This window comes from Pecten maximus, chromosome 3 (assembly GCF_902652985.1).
Source record: "Pecten maximus chromosome 3, xPecMax1.1, whole genome shotgun sequence".
NCBI classification, from domain to species: Eukaryota; Metazoa; Mollusca; class Bivalvia; order Pectinida; family Pectinidae; genus Pecten; species Pecten maximus.
In genome coordinates this window covers 34,810,604-34,829,636 of record NC_047017.1, presented here as the reverse complement: position 1 = coordinate 34,829,636, position 19,033 = coordinate 34,810,604, and the positions used below count along the sequence as shown (strand labels likewise).

The following is a 19,033-nucleotide window of genomic DNA, read 5'->3' as shown; positions in this document are numbered from 1 at the left end:
TTTTCATTAAAAACCATGACATATTAGCATTTATTGAAAGATAATAAAAAAAAAAAGATATTTGTATTAATGCTTCAATCCTGGATGTCTTTAATTCAATGATCCTTTATGATTGTTGACAACAAATACAACTTATTCAGTTTTTCTTCATGGTAATCTCTTTAGAAGTGACTACCTGTCCAAGTTCTAGTCTTAGCTGCGGGTATCTTCACTCTGGGATTTATCTTATGTGCACTGAGTTAAAAAACCCATTAATCAATATATATTTAAGATGTGTCACAATGCTATCATGACATAATGCAAAGTGATTTTTGACTGCTGATAAAAACACACAAGAAATAAAATGTACATTGAATTCAGTTTTATTTTCATTAAGCATTAACTATGATGAAATATTGCAGTACCTTGTATAAGGGACAAATTAACTGAAATATTTCTATCAAAACAAAATATAACAGGCATATTCCAAATATGTATAAATCTTGATATCAAAATAAATGAGAGCACAATTATGATCATAGCACGATTTCTATTACAAGGACTATTGTTTAATGGCAAACTTTCACCACTGTTAAACTGTCATCATTTTCACCCAAAAATTAAGAGGGTGAATTTTACTATATAATAAAGTTTTACGACTGTAAATAGTTCACAAATATGATAAGAGCGAATTTCAAAGAATCAAAAAAATTTTTTTTTCTTTTGTCTAAAGTCTTTTGTTTCCCAGGGCAATTGTTCCAACAGGATACCATAATACTTTACAACCAGAACCTTGTCACCAATTTCTTCATTTTTATACTAAACTAGTCCTTCTCCATTCCAAACAGATTTCCATCATACACGCATAGATTGTCCATATCCACTACTAACATTCAATTAACATTTTTCAAACAGATTGTCTCCTTTCTTTTGTGAATTGAACACAGTATGCTTGTCCATCATATGAACAAGTGTATGAAGTGATAAAGTCATGACATCATATTTCATCATCGTCACTAAATCCAAGATCTTCTTCCGGAAAGTCTCCAACTTCCAAATGGTTTACACGTACAAATCCACCATATTTATCAGGACATTCAAAGTACTGCTTTCCCTTCACACTGTCAAAGAAATAAACTGTCTAAAGTATAGATCTGGCCTATTCCTAAAACTTCATCGACATGTTCTTGTGTGTTTTATTACACAGTAGTAAAGCTTACATAGTATTGGGTTTTCCACATGCAATAACATTAAATCATTTGCTTCATCATCATGTTGTCTTAGACACAATAAAAAGAGGCCCAATGGACCTGTATCGCTCTCCTGCTTCTGATGCAACATTGAAGCTGGTCTTGGTCATGGATGCAGATACTAAGCTATTTACCTCATTATTCAATTAAAAGAGTTTGTGTTGAGAAGTCATCATTAAAAGATATTAGCACAATAGACCACTGTGGTCTTGAAAGTCGTCAGGGTCATTCATTTGAACAAACTTGGTGGCCCTTCACTCCAGCATGCTACAGACCAAATATCAGTCTCTGGGCTTCTTTGTTATTGAGAAGAGGCCAATTATTTAAAGATTTTGGCAAATTTGGTCCTTGTGACTTTCAATAGAGTCAAGGTCATTCATTTGAATAAACTTGGTAGCTTTTCACCTCAGCATGCTACAGGCCCAATATCAGGTCTCTGTGCCTCTTGGTCTTAAGTAAGTCATTTAAAGATTTTAGCATATTTGACCCATGTGATCAGATCTTGACAGTACCTGAAGCTCATTTATTTGAACAAACCTGGTAGCTCTTCTACAGGCCCAATATCAGTAGCCTTTTGATTATTCTTCAGAAGATGTATGAAGGGAAAAATTCATACTTGATGGATGAAGGACACCACACTAAGCCAAGTCTAATATACGTAATTGAGTAAAATGCTAAAATATGCTACATTGATATCCTCTATACAACCAATCCCTACTGTGAGATATACCTACCTTCCATTGTTCTTCCCCACAGGTTCATCATACTGCACACCCACCCAAATCCCCTCTTTGAAGTCTGTCAAACCTGTAAGTAAAACAATATATTGCCAATTTACGAAACTGTCTTATTAAGTTATTCTGCTATACATATAGCATATCATTTGGATTTTTCTCAGAGAAAATCAGTTATTTAATCAAACTTCCAGCATATGTAGAGTTGCAGAAAACTCAAGAATATCCTGACAACGTTTGTTGTGGGTTATAGCTCCGTGCCAACTAAATTGAACTAATGTTAAGGTGATTCAGTAGTTTCATCAATCATCTGAGTTCTGATGTCTCATGTTTGAATACTTGTCAACTCCTGTTAGCATTTTCCCTCTCCTGTTACCATTATGTATCTGAACATAAGCACTTTTCATGACTTGACCAAAGACGAAGGGAGGCAACTCTTACAATACTGTGGTTAAACACAGCTTTACTGAACTAATGTATTACCAGTACAGAAGATATGGATTTTCTTACCAACAAATTTAACTTCTCCTCTTTTAGCTAGCTGTTCTGGGACCCTCACTTCACACCTGTGGAATGAAATTAAGTTTTCTATGAAGTAACCATATGCAGTCGGCTAGTGCATAACACATTTCTGGAGACCATGAAAAAACACAAATGGCATTTAAAAATCACATTTAGTTGAACGCCTTCAAATTACAATAGTCCTCTTAATAGTGCAATTATAAAATACAATGTAGCTCAGTTCTGTAAATAAAGAGTTAAGTTTAGTTCATTGAAGTAAAGTAAAAACACAGTCGTGAGTTGCCAAAAGAAATGCTTTACAAAAGTATTTCATCTTTTTCTCTCTTTATGAAAAATAAAAGTTACACGAGAGATATGTTTCAGTGAACACAATCATATGTCTCCCCTCCTTATCCAAAAGCATATTTGCTTCTATTGTAAAATAATAAAATCGTACTGTTTTTGTTTACCAGTATTTGACATTGTGTTAGCAATTTTAATAATTTGCACTGATTTGACCTTTGACCTTGAAGTCAAGGTCACATTGTATTTCAAGGTCAGATTGACCCAAAAGCAGCACATTGCACAGACATTGAGGTCAAGGACACAGTGATGTAACTGAAGTGCAGTGTCATCGATTTTAGGTGATGCAAGTATTATAAGGAGAAGAACCAGAAGAAGAACTGGTACTAATACAATGTCTCCCTTAATTCCCAGGGGAGACATGAGTTTGGCATTGTGATCATTTGTCCTGGGAATTTGATAAATGGTGATAATTAAACTGTGTGAAGCTCCTCTCAATGTCATAATAACTAAATTACCTGAATTCAGTTTTTCGGCATTAACGAACATGCCTCACTTTAAAATGTGTCTAAACAGTCCCAGGAGAACAATTGGTAGCAGTGTACAGAATGAGGCAATATTGAATTTAAATTTCCAAGTCATTGGTGCTCTCACTACTGAAGGACACTAAAGAGATATCATAGTGTAGTTATAGATTTTTATTAGAAGTGACATATTCATTCCTGATTGTCATTCCAATAAAAACATCATTCAAGGCATCCTTAGACGAATGAGAGAAAAGCTATATAGATTTTGTTTCTAGATTCCTTCAAATCTACTCTATTCCTACAACAGGCAATTGTCTATACTATTCCTCAGGTGGACTATTTGCTGTAGACAAACTTGAATTTCATTGCTATGGTACAGCCATACTTTGAACTAACTAGTACCTGGGGATATATGTGACTACCGACAATGAAGCAACATGCACCATTAGTAAAGTGAAAACTGCATCAATATTGTATTGGCTCAAAATAATGTTCTGCATGCAGGACAATCAATGTTGGCCTAGTTTGGATATTACTGTGTATTTTAGAATGCTGTCGAACATTTCAGCCTCTGTTAGATTAATATGGCTAAGGCTATCAAATAACTCTAAATTTTCAGTTGATTCTATTTTATTTTTCTATTCAAATACAACCATTTAATTTTATCTGCTGCCTTTTAAAGATTTCAGTACACATCAAAACCAGAATAAATGAATTACAAAACAGACCTCTCAGGGGCATCCTTGGTGCCCACTGTCTGAGGTCACATTAAGAACAACAGTACTAGTTGGATCATTTGCCTTTGTCATCCTCAGACTTGTATTTATGATATTACATTCTAAAATATTTTTCTGAAAATTTATATAGAATTTGATCTCGAAGATTTGACTTATCTCTCAAACATATTTAATATTTTCTCCAGAGAAGGTAAAACACACCACATCAATGAACTTGACCTTGAACCATACCACCTGACTATTGAGATACTTGGCATCAATCCAAAAACAGTCATCCATAATAATGCAATATTTTTATATCCATATTTTGCTTTGAAACATTTAAGTATTAAACCTTTGTGATCTTCACCACTGGCCCCGATCTTATGTCAAACAACACCTGCTGTACTGGCTTAACCTGACTGATTTAAAAATCTACAGTATAACCTTAGTGACATAAACATTCATCCGACAGTTTACGATTATAAGATGTCTGAAAAAAAATAAGGAGTGGAAATACAAAATATCATTTATAACTTACTCTTCTGTTTCTTAGGAACTGGGACATCACATATACCTACTTGTAAAAATCTTGCTGAACAAGAGACTGAAATATTCATCTATTTTGTTTACAGAGTTTATTTCATTAGCACATCTATTTTCATGTATACATCGATCATATAAATAAAATTTTGAAGATAAATAAAGGTTACCAAAGGTCAATATATATCAGTTAGACCAACTTGTTCATCAATTCTTATCCATATGGTAGGTACTATTAATTTGAACATTTTTATAACAATGTACTGATGTAAGGTTATGTAAAATATTAATATAGAGGTCACCAAAGGTTACAGAACAAACAGTTTATCAATCCTTACCATGTTGTATTCTTTCCATCTACACATTTTATAACAATGCAAGGCTATGACAAAGGTAATTACCAATGACAAAGGTAATTACCAATCAACAGTGCCAGATCGTTCATCACTCTACCCCTCGAGACTTTGACAAAGGTCACAGGTAAGTCAATTTATAGCTCACCAAAGGTCATAGGTCAAACTATTTATCAGTATTAATTTAATCCTTTTTTAATTTTAGTATATTTGTCATTTGAAATTTTAAAATGTAACTTCCAGGGTGGCGCCGTGTGGGTTGCAGGTTAGACTAGTGAAATATTATTGTTCTTCCAGTTGACTATTCTCATTGCCGTTATCCTATTAGCAAGTCTTTGATGTTTTACAAGTTGATAAAATAAGGCAAATGGTAAAAAAAAAAAAAAAAAATTCACACTGGTCTTTATATGTTGTCATTTAGCAGAAAATATTGTGATACAGTATAAATGACAGGTGACATCAAAGCTGGGTATTTTTCAGCTATAAAAGCCCCAAGTGACCAAATTCTAGTCAAACTGATGGGATTTGGCAAAACGTTTCTTTGATAAAGATTTTCCTTCATACAATAATACTAAAAATGTCATTTATTGATTGTTCATACAAGCATGTATTATCTTTATTGAATAAAGAAATGTGATGTCCTTGCAACTTTAGTTTGACTGAAAACAAGATCGATCAAATGCTGCCTTAAATCAATAAATTCTTTTTACTTTATTTAAAAACTCTTACTGTCAGATAGAATTCGTCAACTAGACATCAATCCTTTATAAAACTTACAAACTCACTGACAAAAAGACACTGATGTGCTGTCCATGTTGTGAAGGAAACCATGCAGTCCACTTAGTAAAATACTTGACCGGTTTCATTACTAAGGCTTAACTCATCAGAGCTAAAGTGAATGGAGTCTGCAGCCCGTTATATAGAGTTGCATAGGTAGGGAAATATGGTGGAGGATGGCGCAATATGGCATAGGGCGGTGTAGGGTGGCACAAGGAGGTACTGGTATTGTATGACACCACGGAGAGTGGATAGACCTCCAGGAAAACTGAGACACAGTTTAAAGTTTATGTGTATTGTTTTTCAAAAAAGAATGGTTCTAATTCTAAAAAACTTTTTCCAAATGGATAATAACAACAGAACTAGAGGTCAGGGAGGTGGAATGGCTAATGAAGAGACATAATTTGGTATGGCTCCGTCATTCACTGTCAGTCCTTTATAGAACTAGCGATGTCATCAAACCTTTTATTGTTGAAACAGACCTACTGCACCATATGTATTAAATAGATCATCATTTGAGATTGTATGAGAATACTTCAGAAAAGCCAGGCTTTAAGTCAAAATCTAAAGAAAATGGACTCTCATTATATAATTACCTAAAGATGCAGGCGAGACTTTTATGTTTCCAAAAATAAATTGTTTTCCTAAAACAGCAATGGTGATTTTTCATGACCTTGAATTGCTAATTTGCTCAGGGAACTTGATGCAAGAAACAGTTGTGTGAAAGCAAGTTGCAGATGAAAGAGTACATTGATGTTTAATTCCAACACACAACCTTTAGACTCAAGGACTGAGATACCGATGTACACTTCCACAACAACAAATAATGAGAAATAGTGTGGTACATTGATGCTTCTATTTAAAAAATGAAGTATTTGGAGACATTTAACAAGAAACCTTTCATCTGATAATTGTTTACTGTTAACTAATTAATAAAATGATTAAATCTCCAACACTGTTACTCATTAACATGATGTGAGATAATAGAGATGTAAAGGGTAACAGTTTTTCATTATTTTATGAGAAGTGCAGTTTATAACCTTTGTATAGTGACCCATGTGTGAAAGAAACAAGGGCCCAATGGGCCCAAATCGCTCACCTGCAATGCAGTGATCTTTTCATATATGGATCCTGCAGTTATTTGAAAGCATGCTACAGGACCAATATAATGTCTCTCTGCACTTTGGCTTTTCACTAAAAGTCATTTAAAGATTTAAGCATACTTGATCGACGTGACCTTGAATGAAGGTCAAGGTCATTCATTTGAACAAACTTGGTAGCCCTTCACCCCAGCATGCTACAGACCCAATATCAACTCCCTGGGACTCTTGGTTATTGAGAAGAAGTTGTTTAAAGATTTTAGCCTTTTTGACCCCTGTGACCTTGAATGAAGGTCAAGGTCATTCATTTGAACAAACTTGGTAGCCCTTTACCCCAGCATGCTACAGACCCAATATCAACTCTCTGGGACTCTTGGTTATTGAGTAGAAGTCGTTTAAAGATTTAAGCCTTTTTGACTCCTGTGACCTTGAATGAAAGTCAAGGTCATTCATTTGAACAAACTTGGTAGCCCTTCACCCCAGCATGCTACAGGCCAAATATTAGGTCTCTGGGACTCTTGGTTATTGAGAAGAAGTCGTTTAAAGATTTTAGCCTTTTTGACTCCTGTGACCTTGAATGAAAGTCAAGGTCATTCATTTGAACAAACTTGGTAGCTCTTTACCCCAGCATGCTACAGGCCAAATATTAGGTCTCTGGGACTGTTGGTTATCGAGAAGAAGTCGTTTAAAGATTTTAGCCTTTTTGGCCCCTGTGACCTTGAATGAAGGTCAAGGCCATTCATTTGAACAAACTAGGTAGCCCTTCATCCCAGCATGCTACAGACCCAATATCAACTCCCTGGGACTGTTGGTTATTGAGAAGAAGTCGTTTGAAGATTTTAGCCTTTTTGACCCCTGTGACCTTGAATGAAGGTCAAGGTCATTCATTTGAACAAACTTGGTAGCCCTTCACCCCAGCATGCTACAGGCCAAATATTAGGTCTCTGGGACTCTTGGTTATTGAGAAGAAGTCGTTTAAAGATTTTAGCCTTTTTGACTCCTGTGACCTTGAATGAAAGTCAAGGTCATTCATTTGAACAAGCTTGGTAGCCCTTCACCCCAGCATGCTACAGACCCAATATCAACTCCCTGGGACTCTTGGTTATTGAGAAGAAGTTGTTTAAAGATTTTAGCCTTTTTGACCCCTGTGACCTTGAATGAAGGTCAAGGTCATTCATTTGAACAAAATTGGTAGCCCTTTACCGCAGCATGCTACAGACCCAATATCAACTCCCTGAGACTCTTGGTTATTGAGAAGAAGTCGTTTAAAGATTTTAGCCTTTTTGACTCCTGTGACCTTGAATGACGGTCAAGATCATTCATTTGAACAAACTTGGTAGCCCTTCACCCGAGCATGCTACAGACCCAATATCAACTCCCTGGGACTCTTGGTTATTGAGAAGAAGTCGTTTAAAGATTTTAGCCTTTTTGACTCCTGTGACCTTGAATGAAAGTCAAGGTCATTCATTTGAACAAACTTGGGAGCCCTTCACCCCAGCATGCTACAGACCCAATATCAAGTCCTTGGGACTCTTGGTTATTGAGAAGAAGTCGTTTAAAGATTTTAGCCTTTTTGACTCCTGTGACCTTGAATGACGGTCAAGGTCATTCATTTGAACAAACTTGGTAGCCCTTCACCCGAGCATGCTACAGACCCAATATCAACTCCCTGGGACTCTTGGTTATTGAGAAGAAGTCGTTTAAAGATTTTAGCCTTTTTGACTCCTGTGACCTTGAATGAAAGTCAAGGTCATTCATTTGAACAAACTTGGGAGCCCTTCACCCCAGCATGCTACAGACCCAATATCAAGTCCTTGGGACTCTTGGTTATTGAGAAGAAGTCGTTTAAAGATTTTAGCCTTTTTGACTCCTGTGACCTTGAATGACGGTCAAGGTCATTCATTTGAACAAACTTGGTAGCCCTTCACCCGAGCATGCTACAGACCCAATATCAACTCCCTGGGACTCTTGGTTATTGAGAAGAAGTCGTTTAAAGATTTTAGCCTTTTTGACTCCTGTGACCTTGAATGAAAGTCAAGGTCATTCATTTGAACAAACTTGGGAGCCCTTCACCCCAGCATGCTACAGACCCAATATCAAGTCCTTGGGACTCTTGGTTATTGAGAAGAAGTCGTTTAAAGATTTTAGCCTTTTTGACTCCTGTGACCTTGAATGAAGGTCAAGGTCATTCATTTGAACAAACTTGGTAGCCCTTTGCCCCAGCATGCTACAGACCCAATATCAAGTCCCTGGGTCTTTTGGCTATTTAGAAGAAGTCGTCTAATTTTTTTTTAGCCTTTTTGACTCCTGTGACCTTGAATGAAAGTCAAGGTCATTCATTTGAACAAACTTGGTAGCCCTTTACCCCAGCATGCTACAGACCCAATATCAACTCCCTGGGACTGTTGGTTGTTGAGAAGAAGTCGTTTGAAGATTTTAGCCTTTTTGACTCCTGTGACCTTGAATGAAGGTCAAGGTCATTCATTTGAACAAACTTGGTAGCCCTTCACCCCAGCATGCTACAGGCCCAATATTAGGTCTCTAGGCCTTTTGGTTATTGAGAAGAAGTTGCTTTAATGGAAAGTTGACGCCGGACGGACGGACGGACGGCCGGACGCCGCGCCACGGCATAAGCTCACTTGCCCTTCGGGCAGGTGAGCTAAAAACAGGATTACATGTCAAAGGTCAAAATGTATGGGTAAAAGTGACCTACTGGTAAATGATACATTATCTCAACTAGGTGAATCATTACCAAAGTATGAATTTCAAGTGACAAGTAGTGTAAGAGAAAGGGCCTGAATAAGATATAGTGTGGATGAATGGAAAGATGGATGGACATGCCGACACAATGTAAAACAATAGTGCCCCTTATACGATTTTTCATACCCAGCCTCTCTGATGACGACTATCTATCAGAAATTTGCCATCTAACGTCCAGAGCTACATTAATGAAGCTATAGTGTCCCCCCCCACTCTGGTTTCGTTGGAGGTTTGGTTTGTTTGTTTTTGTTTAACGTCCTATTAACAGCCAGGGTCATTTAGGGACGTGCCAGGTTTTGGAGGTGGAGGAAAGCTGGAGTACCCGGAGAAAAACCACCGGCCTACGGTCAGTACCTGGCAACTGCCCCACGTAGGTTTCGAACTTGCAACCCAGTGGTGGAGGGCTAGTGTTAAAAGTGTCGGTACACCTTAACCACTCAGCCACCGCGGCCCCTTTTCGTTGGAGGAACTAAAAATATAGATGTTACCTTACAGTGAGTGACAGAAAAACACTGCAATGTTGACTTAACTAATGTTGCTAAGTGATGAACAATATAAACTGAAATGGAATCTACTGTACATGCTCCTCCCTGAACACTTAAATGTGACTAGTCTGAAGCATGTGTAGAATACACAAAAAGAAACCTGACATGTCACAGAAAGTTACAAATAATGATCAACTGCTTACCTGTCTCCAACCTTCATGGATTCAGCCTTTTGTTTTTCAGCTTCAGCCTTTTTTGCTTTTTCTTCATCAAGTCTCTGTTGTTCCTCTGGAGAAACCTCCTTAAATCTGCCCATTTTATTTCTCTCTTTAAATGCCCTCACAGAATCTGAAATGTGAAACTTTTACAAAATCATCTATATCCAAGTTTACTATGGTATTCATAACTGAACATAAACTGAAAAAAAAAAAACTTTGCCTGTTTATCATTACACAGTACAACAGTACTTTTAATACACAGTACCGACTGATATCTCTAACATATTGTTTGTTAGTAAATAGGATAATGCCTGAGATATTTTTATCTATTTTATACAAGGATGTATACACAAGTTCCATTCAGGTTTTGGAAATTCAGTGTTCGAAAGTAAAGGTGGTCCGATGGCCAGATGCTATAGAAAACCTTGTCTGTCTATGTAAAATTTCTATGTGTTGGCCCCATTGGCTATGAAAAGTTTGAGTCCTAACATTCACAATCGAGATATTTTCACCAAGAACAATGCAAGTATGAACTGTACAATGCAAGCGTTTGTGTGGCACAGTTATGCTATTTTCAACAATATGTGTTTCCAAAATGGGAAAATTACTTGGGCCATGGGATTTTAATTTTCTGTAGACCAATTGTCTAAGGAATTTTAATATATACTTTCATACACTGGAAATTGAAGTTAGAATCCAGACTACCACTGATCTATAGAAATACTGCTATGAAATACATTTTACAGCTGATCAGGTCAGGGTGTTACATTTCCTATTTCATGACCATCAAAACCAGTCCCAGTGATAGGTTCGCTATCAGAGTCCACTGCCTCCTACATGTTTCCCAGTAATTAATTACCTGTTCGTTTGGAGTAGGCATCTTCTGACAGTTCAAATTTTTCTACTTTAGATGTATCTTCAAATTCTCCTAATTTAACTGTTGAATCTACTACCTGAAAAATACAATATAAAATAAATAATACTATTTATTCTATTGTGAAATTGTACTACACCCTCATGTCCCTGTATAAAAAGAACATAAAGCATAACAAAATACCGAAGTTCTAAAGTCCAAAGTTCAAAGTCTGAATGGCTTAGTGATAAGTTAATGAAAATAATGCAACTAGCATAGTCTAGTAGAAAAAAGCTGAAAGCAAAACTAAAACCAGATCAATATGGATTCAAAATGAACAGTTGAAGAAAGAAATAAGAGGAATGTATATGACTTAGATATTTGTCAAAACTTATTTAAAAGTCTGTGCTAACAAATTCTAAGAGATCATTTGAAGTCAAATGAAACAGAAGCTCTTGAATAATTTGGGACATGAAGAGATTTGTATGAAGTTCAGAATATATACGTGCAATGGAAAACTGGACCCAGATGTGAAAGTCTCACTTTGTGAACAACAAAATACAATATACTAGTATTGCATTAAAATACAATAGTGATTCACAGCATATTTTTCTTGATAATCACATCAATAATTGAATGCATCTGGCCATTTCAGAGTAAAAAAGATGGAATTTCAGAGAGGCATTTATCAAAAGTTCCAGAGAAGCATTTCTCAAATTACATTTCATATCGTAGGATGAATATGGTAAATGACATACCATTTTGATTCTTACGAAATGAATTTTGAATAGGTATGAGCATAAAAAATTTTACATGGCAAACAAGGATCAGACCAGTTACTTACATGTAATCTCATGCCATCATCCACAGGATATGAACCAAGCAATGCATCGTTATTGTCTAGTTTACATATCAGCTTGTCCTCCTTACTGTAAACCTCCAGTTTCATGTTTGTAGCAATAGAACCAGTCACAAGCTCCAATTTCCCCTGAAATGTAACAAAACAAATTACTTCGCTTAGGAAAGAATTTTGCAATAGCTAGGTTTAAAACAGTATTGCCCTTCAGACAAAAATGTCCAGAAATCACGATGTGACCCTCTAATTATCATGGAAAATGATGGCACCCATGTCCTCTGCTTCAAACAGTAATACCATCATATGTGAAAAGAAAAGTCCAAACATGTTTGATGTTTAAGGTAATATGAGTTGTCTCCCTTACACCTGGTTTCCCTGTGCAAAAAACAAAACTCAAGTAACATACATTCTTTTTTTCAAAATACACGAAAATATTGATATGTAACAATGTCTCATTAAATTGCTGCTCAATAAAGTATAACTACATGTCAGGAATATAAGTACTACTAAGTTTCTAGAGATCACTTCACAGGAGATCACTGCAAATGATTACAACAGTCAAGACTTTATGTATTCAAAGGCATGTGTCATGATGTTAGAAGCAATGTGTTCCATTGCTTTACTGAAAATGCATGTCAGCGAAATTGGTCTACAGTTTTCGGGATAAGATTTTTGTCTTTTTTATCAATTGGGGATATATTTGCTATTTTAGACTTGCAGCCAAAGACTTGCAAAAAATTAATGATAGATTAACTATGAATAGGGGCTACTTCGTTAGCAAGTTCTTTCAATACATTTGGTATAATGTCATTGGGTACTGCAGCCTTATGTGGATTTAAACCTTTAAGAAGTTTAAGTATATCATTTTTTATGGATTTCAATATCAGGCATGGTTGGAAACTGATGGTCAAGAGGCATGTTACATCTGCGAGCAACTTGGTTATTATTGATGGTTACTGGTCGAGTAAAAACAGATTGAAACTATGCGTTGAGGACATGCGCTTTTACAGGATTATGTATTTATTTGCCCTCTTGCTTCAGAGAGAAAATGTCAGTGATCAGATTGTTTGGCTTTAATGTAAGACTGGAATCATTTCATGCCAGAGTATGAGTTATTAGGGTTTGGACTATTTGGATTTATTATACATGTATCTTCCATATGATCCCAATAAGACATGCAGTCTCTTTTGGACTAGATGTTTAATGTCTTTGAATTTTGATTTTAATGAACAATCCAAAGATATTTAAGATTTCATGTAAAGCCTATCATATTTTCTTATGAGCCTTTTAATTTTGGGGGCAACACATGGTAGGCTTATATATATATATAGTTTTTGGTTTTATAGTTTTCTGGGGGATGTGTTCTTCGACAAGTTTTGTGAGTTCAGTTTTTATAATATTCTCACATAGAATTTATATTCTAATCATTGTTTGTTAACATATACTGTATACACATTGCCTAAATGAAGTTTGATGGCATTCCACTCCATTAAGTTTTTTATATATACATTTGTATACATGTATGTGGATTTTTCTTGATTTTTGTGAAAGTTTTATGGGTGTTAGGTTAACTTCAATGCAGACAGTGTTATGGTCAGATAGGCCTGGAATTATTTCAGTATGGACCACTTGGTTTGGAGAATTTGTTATGACCAAGATATAGTCATTTTGGATCCATTCTTCGAAGACTCGGTTTAGACTAGTATCACCTAGTAGGTTTGAAAATAATTGATTTTGGCAAAGCTTGTTTTGAATTTCATAACTTTGATCTTCCAGTTCAGCATGGAAGGTTGAAGCATCCATTTATTGAATCTATAAAGGATACCTAAAGGAATTTTAATATTTTGTCATTTTTTATAATTTGGGTTTAGCCAATTTAAGTCCTTGTGCCAATTACAATGTCTGACATGGTGCTATCTAGTATGTTGCTGAGATGTTGCTTATTTTGAGTAGATTGAAAGTTTATATTTAGAATCCTTAGTGGTTTACTGTGTTGTTTTAAATGAGTTCTCTTTTTATGCACACAGGGGTTGGACGAGTGAAGTAGTTTTTGCTGGAGAACACTGGTACTTGTATGGCGGGACTGGACTGGGTCGATCATCGGTGACCAGGTAGCTCAATTGGTAGAGCATCCGGCTAGTGTTCGGAGGTCCCGGGTTCGAACCCCAGTCTGGCCGCTACATTTTCTCCTCTCCTGTTACAAAATTGGCACCCAACTAAAATACCCATGGTGGTGGTTTAAGGGTCTTGTGTGTCTTCGAGGGCCGAAGACTTGAAAAAAAAAAGGAGGGAGGTGTGTGGCGGGACTGGACTGGGTCGATCATCAGTGACCAGCTCCACGGTAGCTCAATTGGTAGAGCATCCGGCTAGTGTTCAGAGGTCCCGGGTTCGACCCCGGTCTGGTCGCTACATTTTCTCCTTTCCTGTTACACTTGTATTGATACCAGGAGGGCCCAAATTATCGAGATTGGATAATGTATTTTAACGGTTAGATGTACTAATGCCATGCAGATCAGTCAAAATATGGCTACAATTAGGTTGGTTACATATAATGCGGTGCCAACGGACGTCACCAATATTCAGCTCCTCACAAGTTTCGGTATGGACGTTTTGACAATTGATGTGGTACCTAGACCATACTGGTTACTCATGATCAGGTTTCACACCCCCTGTGATCCCAGTTGCAGGTGTTGATATAGATTCAAAATAATGTTCTCACCAAAATGGTTAAGCATGGACGCAGTATTCGTGCAGCTACTTTGATCACACCCCTGGGATGTTTGTTATAATGCTAAAGATCTACAATAGACATTGTCATTTCCTTGGTTACCTTTACTTCAGCAACTGTCAGATCTTTCTGGAATCTCCTTTCAGACCCAAAGGTATTCCCTGTACTTGTAACTCTGACAGTTACAACACTTTGAGTAACAACAGAATATTGTTCAGCCATTTCGTGTTTCTTCTCTACTTGACACGCGTATGTCGGTAAAGATCAATCTGGATTTGTGTCTGCCCTCGGTCTGTGGTTAAAACATGTGCTCTCCTGTCATTATTTTTGTTAGCATCTCGAAATCACGTTGTTTAGGTCACGTGATCGGACACTTGAATCTAAAATTATATGTTGAACAACCCAAACAAGACCTTGTTAGATAACAATTTTATGTTTCTTAATCAATTTCTCCGTTTAAAATAAAGATGATGTAGCTATATGGCCCAAAAATAAGAAAACTCTAGAAAAAAATTGATCGATGATGTCATGAGCTGCGAGATTTCATGCCAGAAGAAGATGGCGGCCACTGAAAGGCAGTGGTATGTTGGAGAGGATGGCTGTATATCCGTTGGTGAACCAGCCAACGACGTCACATACCATTCTGCATTGAATTCCATCATCGTATCAACTAAGGAACCATCCGTAAAGATTTATGATGTGGCCTCTGGTGCCATCTTACAAAAATCAAGCCTTTCCGGTACGCCTCTTCGTAGTAAAATAATATGAATTTATATTGCACAATCGAAATCTGTCAGTGTTCCGCAATCTAACGACCCATTATTTATTCATGTTCAACATAAACTGTTCTAGTATATATGTGGTGTTGAATTATATTACATGTTGCTACCACCTGCCCCTAGAATATTCTGGTTTTTCCTGCTCAACGGATGACTGTTTCACAGTATGGCTGTCAAGGCCAAAATAACAATGTTTTGTTCTCGGACTTCGAGTAGAATGTTTGACACAGGCCCAGTTTTGTTCATTAATTACTCAGATTGATTAAATTTATTCATGAAAATATTTTCAAATGGAATTAATCTGGATAGACAGAAAGAACACCACATCATTCGCATTTATCAGTTTTGCTCCTTCCTCAGACTAGCTATATATAGTCTTATAAGTTATTACCATATATTTCCCTTTAAAATAATACAATATCTATACTCAGTAGTGAAATAAAAATGAAGCTCTGGGTCAGGACTTGTTAATTTGATGTACCCAATTTTATTAATGGCATTATCTGGTATATATAAACAGTATTTATGATGCCTTCTGTATGGTCCTATAAAATGATTCCATCAATCCACTTTAAAGCCTCTTTATATGCCTTTGTTTATATAAAAAAAAACTTATATAAAACTTCACAATCGTTTATCAGTTTGTCTTTATATGTAATTTTTATCAAAACAGTTCAGTTATGCCAACAATTCATAAGTATATAATAAGCGTCTAAAAATAGAATTTGATGTGTGGCTTAAATTGATTATCACTCGGCTATTCTTCAAAACGGACTCGTTTGTACAAACATGGATGACATATTTTCTGCTGCCCATTTACATAATTATATAGAGAGTGAAGAAATGCATTAGAGAATCAGATTTCTCGTAATCAGTTGGTTGTTTTGTAGTTTTCATTGCAATTATAAAGAACTGCCTTAATTATACTTCAGGCCTAGGTAGCAGATGATCATTAACTTTTAATTCAAAATTACTTGCAATGTTGAAATGAGAAATTGAGCAGGCCTGGTTGGGATTCACACATCTGAGAATGTTTTCCACTGTTAAGATGTGGCGAGTATATCAATAAAATGCATCAATCAGAAGAAGAGCTAATTATATACTTCTGTGACCATAAGAGAACATGCATTGTGTATAATCAAATCTTATACATAAATTAGTCTTTTTTTTCGCTGACTGTCATAGTCATGTTCGTAGTGACCGCTGTAAAATGTTACTAGAAGCATGGATGGCCTATGATCCTTTGTGGTGTCCTGAAGTTGAACAGAGAAAGTGGATGAATATATTTGCTAGCAACCTTTGACAGTACAAATACATACTGTATATAAGGAAGGACTTATGGAAAATACTCTGCCTGCTTTAATAAATTTGGGGCTCTAACCAGTGACCTCTCAATCCTACCATAAGGCTAAAAAGAAGGGGGAGGGGGATTTAATTACCATATTGATAAAGAGGGTTGGGCAAAACATATAACTATATATAATTCTAATCTTCCTTGGAGAAATGAATTACAGCTAGGGTGATTTTCCTGAAATTAGACAGGATTTGCATAACAAAATTCTGTAAACAGATATATAAAAATACTTGTTTTATTGTTTGCAGCACAAAGCAAAGATGCAATTAAGTGTGTGTATATATCTGGAAGGGACAGAATAGTGTTTTGTGATCAAAATGCTGTGGGAGTGCGGAGTGACCTGAGGGGAATGATACTATTGGACACTGCACTTCAGCCACCTGTGTCAAAGACGGAAGACTTGGTCAGGGTGGAGATCCCACTAGTAGAGGTAGACACATGCATTTTATTAAAATGAAATATTCCAGGTTATTACTTTAAGCTTTTCATACATTTTTATTGGAACTTTTCTGTGAAAAAGAAGAAGTAAGCTTTATTTGATTTAAATGATGAATCAAAAAATGTTAATGATACCAAACATACTGTAATATCTTGTTCTGTTTACCACAGGCTATCCAGCTGCTGAAGTCATTAGTCAGTGCAGAGCTTCCTGGAGTTGATCATGTAGATGATGTAGTTAAGGAGCTGGAAAAGCGAATAGAAGTTGTGCAGGAATCCACAAAAGGAAATCTCAAAACATCCAAGGTATGCAATTGTAATGGAGTCTTCTTTTAACTTTGGGGGATTGAAAATGGTCATTTTCAGGAAACCATATACTTATATAGGCTTATAACGGCAAGATCTCCTGAATCCTACATATTAAAATTTGTGTCCTCATATGAACATGTTTTATTGACAGGAGTGCTCTTATTTTAACAATGTTATGCATCTTAAATGCTTATTACTCACTTAAAGCTAAGAATACAATATTTCTTGATTCTCTTTTCAGTGGGCGACGGTTTGCGCAGAGCTTCCCCATGCCATCCTAAAGAGTGTATGTTCTAGTCTTGTATCAGAGATGAGGAGACTGATGGTGTACAATCCCGGTTTATCAGTGGCCTCAGCTATAAGTGACAGACTGACATACCTCTTGCCCAGTCCACAGCAATTGGAGGGCACCAGTGCACCATGTGAAAGAGCTATGATGTACAGTGAGGCAGCGCGACAAGAAACATTCAAAAAGTGGCCTCATATGAACTACAAGTGCGTACTGAGTTTATACAATTTAATTTCATAGAATGATCATTGATCATAAAACTCCATTATTTAGTCTTTAAAATTTTGTAACATTTCATTTGTCATTTCTGAAGAAATTGATGTTATTCCGTAAAACTAGATGTCGTCACTGATTGAAATGTTTTTTAATTGCATTGTTATAGAGGTCTCCTGTCTTACCAATGCAGCAACACAGATGTATAATAAAAATTATCTCAAGAGAAAAAAATCTTTCTTTGTAATTTTGGTTATGACCTATGATTATCTACACTTGATAGAATCCAGTGTTTATGTTTTACACTGTCACATTTGTCATGTTTACAATACACTTTTATAATGCAGATGGGCATTACCCGATCCTATGTCCCAGGCAGGCTTTTATCACCAACCTAATTCTATTGGAGATGACAGAGCTATGTGTTTTACTTGCAATGTTTGCCTGGTGTGTTGGGAACCCACAGATGAACCCTGGTATGTCACTGTCAGATAAGTATTGATACATAAGAATCAGTGGTACTTGTCACTAAGAAATTACTCCATGTTAATGAAAAAATATTCAACAATGATATAAACTGTTCTTAATGGTCTCTATAACAGCACACAATGTCTTTTAAATAGTTAATTTGAATATGATTCATCATTTGTAATCTGACATCAGATGTATTGCTGTTCAAGTGATTTATAAGGTCAATAAGAGCGAGCTAAGACAGCCTATTAATTGGGTTTATTTTAAAAAGGAGTAGTCTTATGTTCATAAACCATCTGGTGTACTTGAAATAAACTCCATATGCTTAGATATTAATGCATTCCTTTTTCTTACGAGTTTTCTTATGTAATGTTTATATTGGCCACTGTTTCAGGTCTGAACATGAAAGACATTCACCTGCTTGTCCATTTGTAAAAGGAGAATACACACAGAATGTACCTCTAAGTGGTAAGTATCCCCGCAAAACAATATCTGTT

The 19,033-nt window shown here is 36.1% G+C and overlaps 2 protein-coding genes across 2 annotated transcripts in view; one reads left to right on the top strand and one right to left on the bottom strand.

Annotated features, from left to right (window-relative positions):
- Positions 1-346: 346 nt before the first annotated feature.
- LOC117323992 (tubulin-folding cofactor B-like) lies at positions 347-15,042 on the bottom strand. Its single transcript, XM_033879569.1, has 7 exons — positions 14,786-15,042; positions 11,944-12,087; positions 11,106-11,199; positions 10,232-10,376; positions 2,474-2,529; positions 1,964-2,036; positions 347-1,100 (listed from the first exon to the last, which is right to left on the bottom strand). The coding sequence occupies exons 1-7, from the start codon at positions 14,903-14,905 to the stop codon at positions 977-979; spliced, it is 756 nt and encodes a 251-aa protein (XP_033735460.1). The 5' UTR covers positions 14,906-15,042; the 3' UTR covers positions 347-976.
- Positions 15,043-15,239: 197 nt separating this feature from the next.
- The window catches only part of LOC117323991 (baculoviral IAP repeat-containing protein 6-like), a 42,664-nt gene continuing 38,870 nt past the window's right edge, over positions 15,240-19,033 (top strand). Inside the window, 6 exon segments of the mRNA XM_033879568.1 lie at positions 15,240-15,422; positions 17,065-17,246; positions 17,426-17,560; positions 17,805-18,058; positions 18,413-18,541; positions 18,931-19,004. Of these exon segments, the coding sequence (XP_033735459.1) occupies positions 15,242-15,422; positions 17,065-17,246; positions 17,426-17,560; positions 17,805-18,058; positions 18,413-18,541; positions 18,931-19,004 (955 nt within the window). The 5' untranslated portion in view covers positions 15,240-15,241.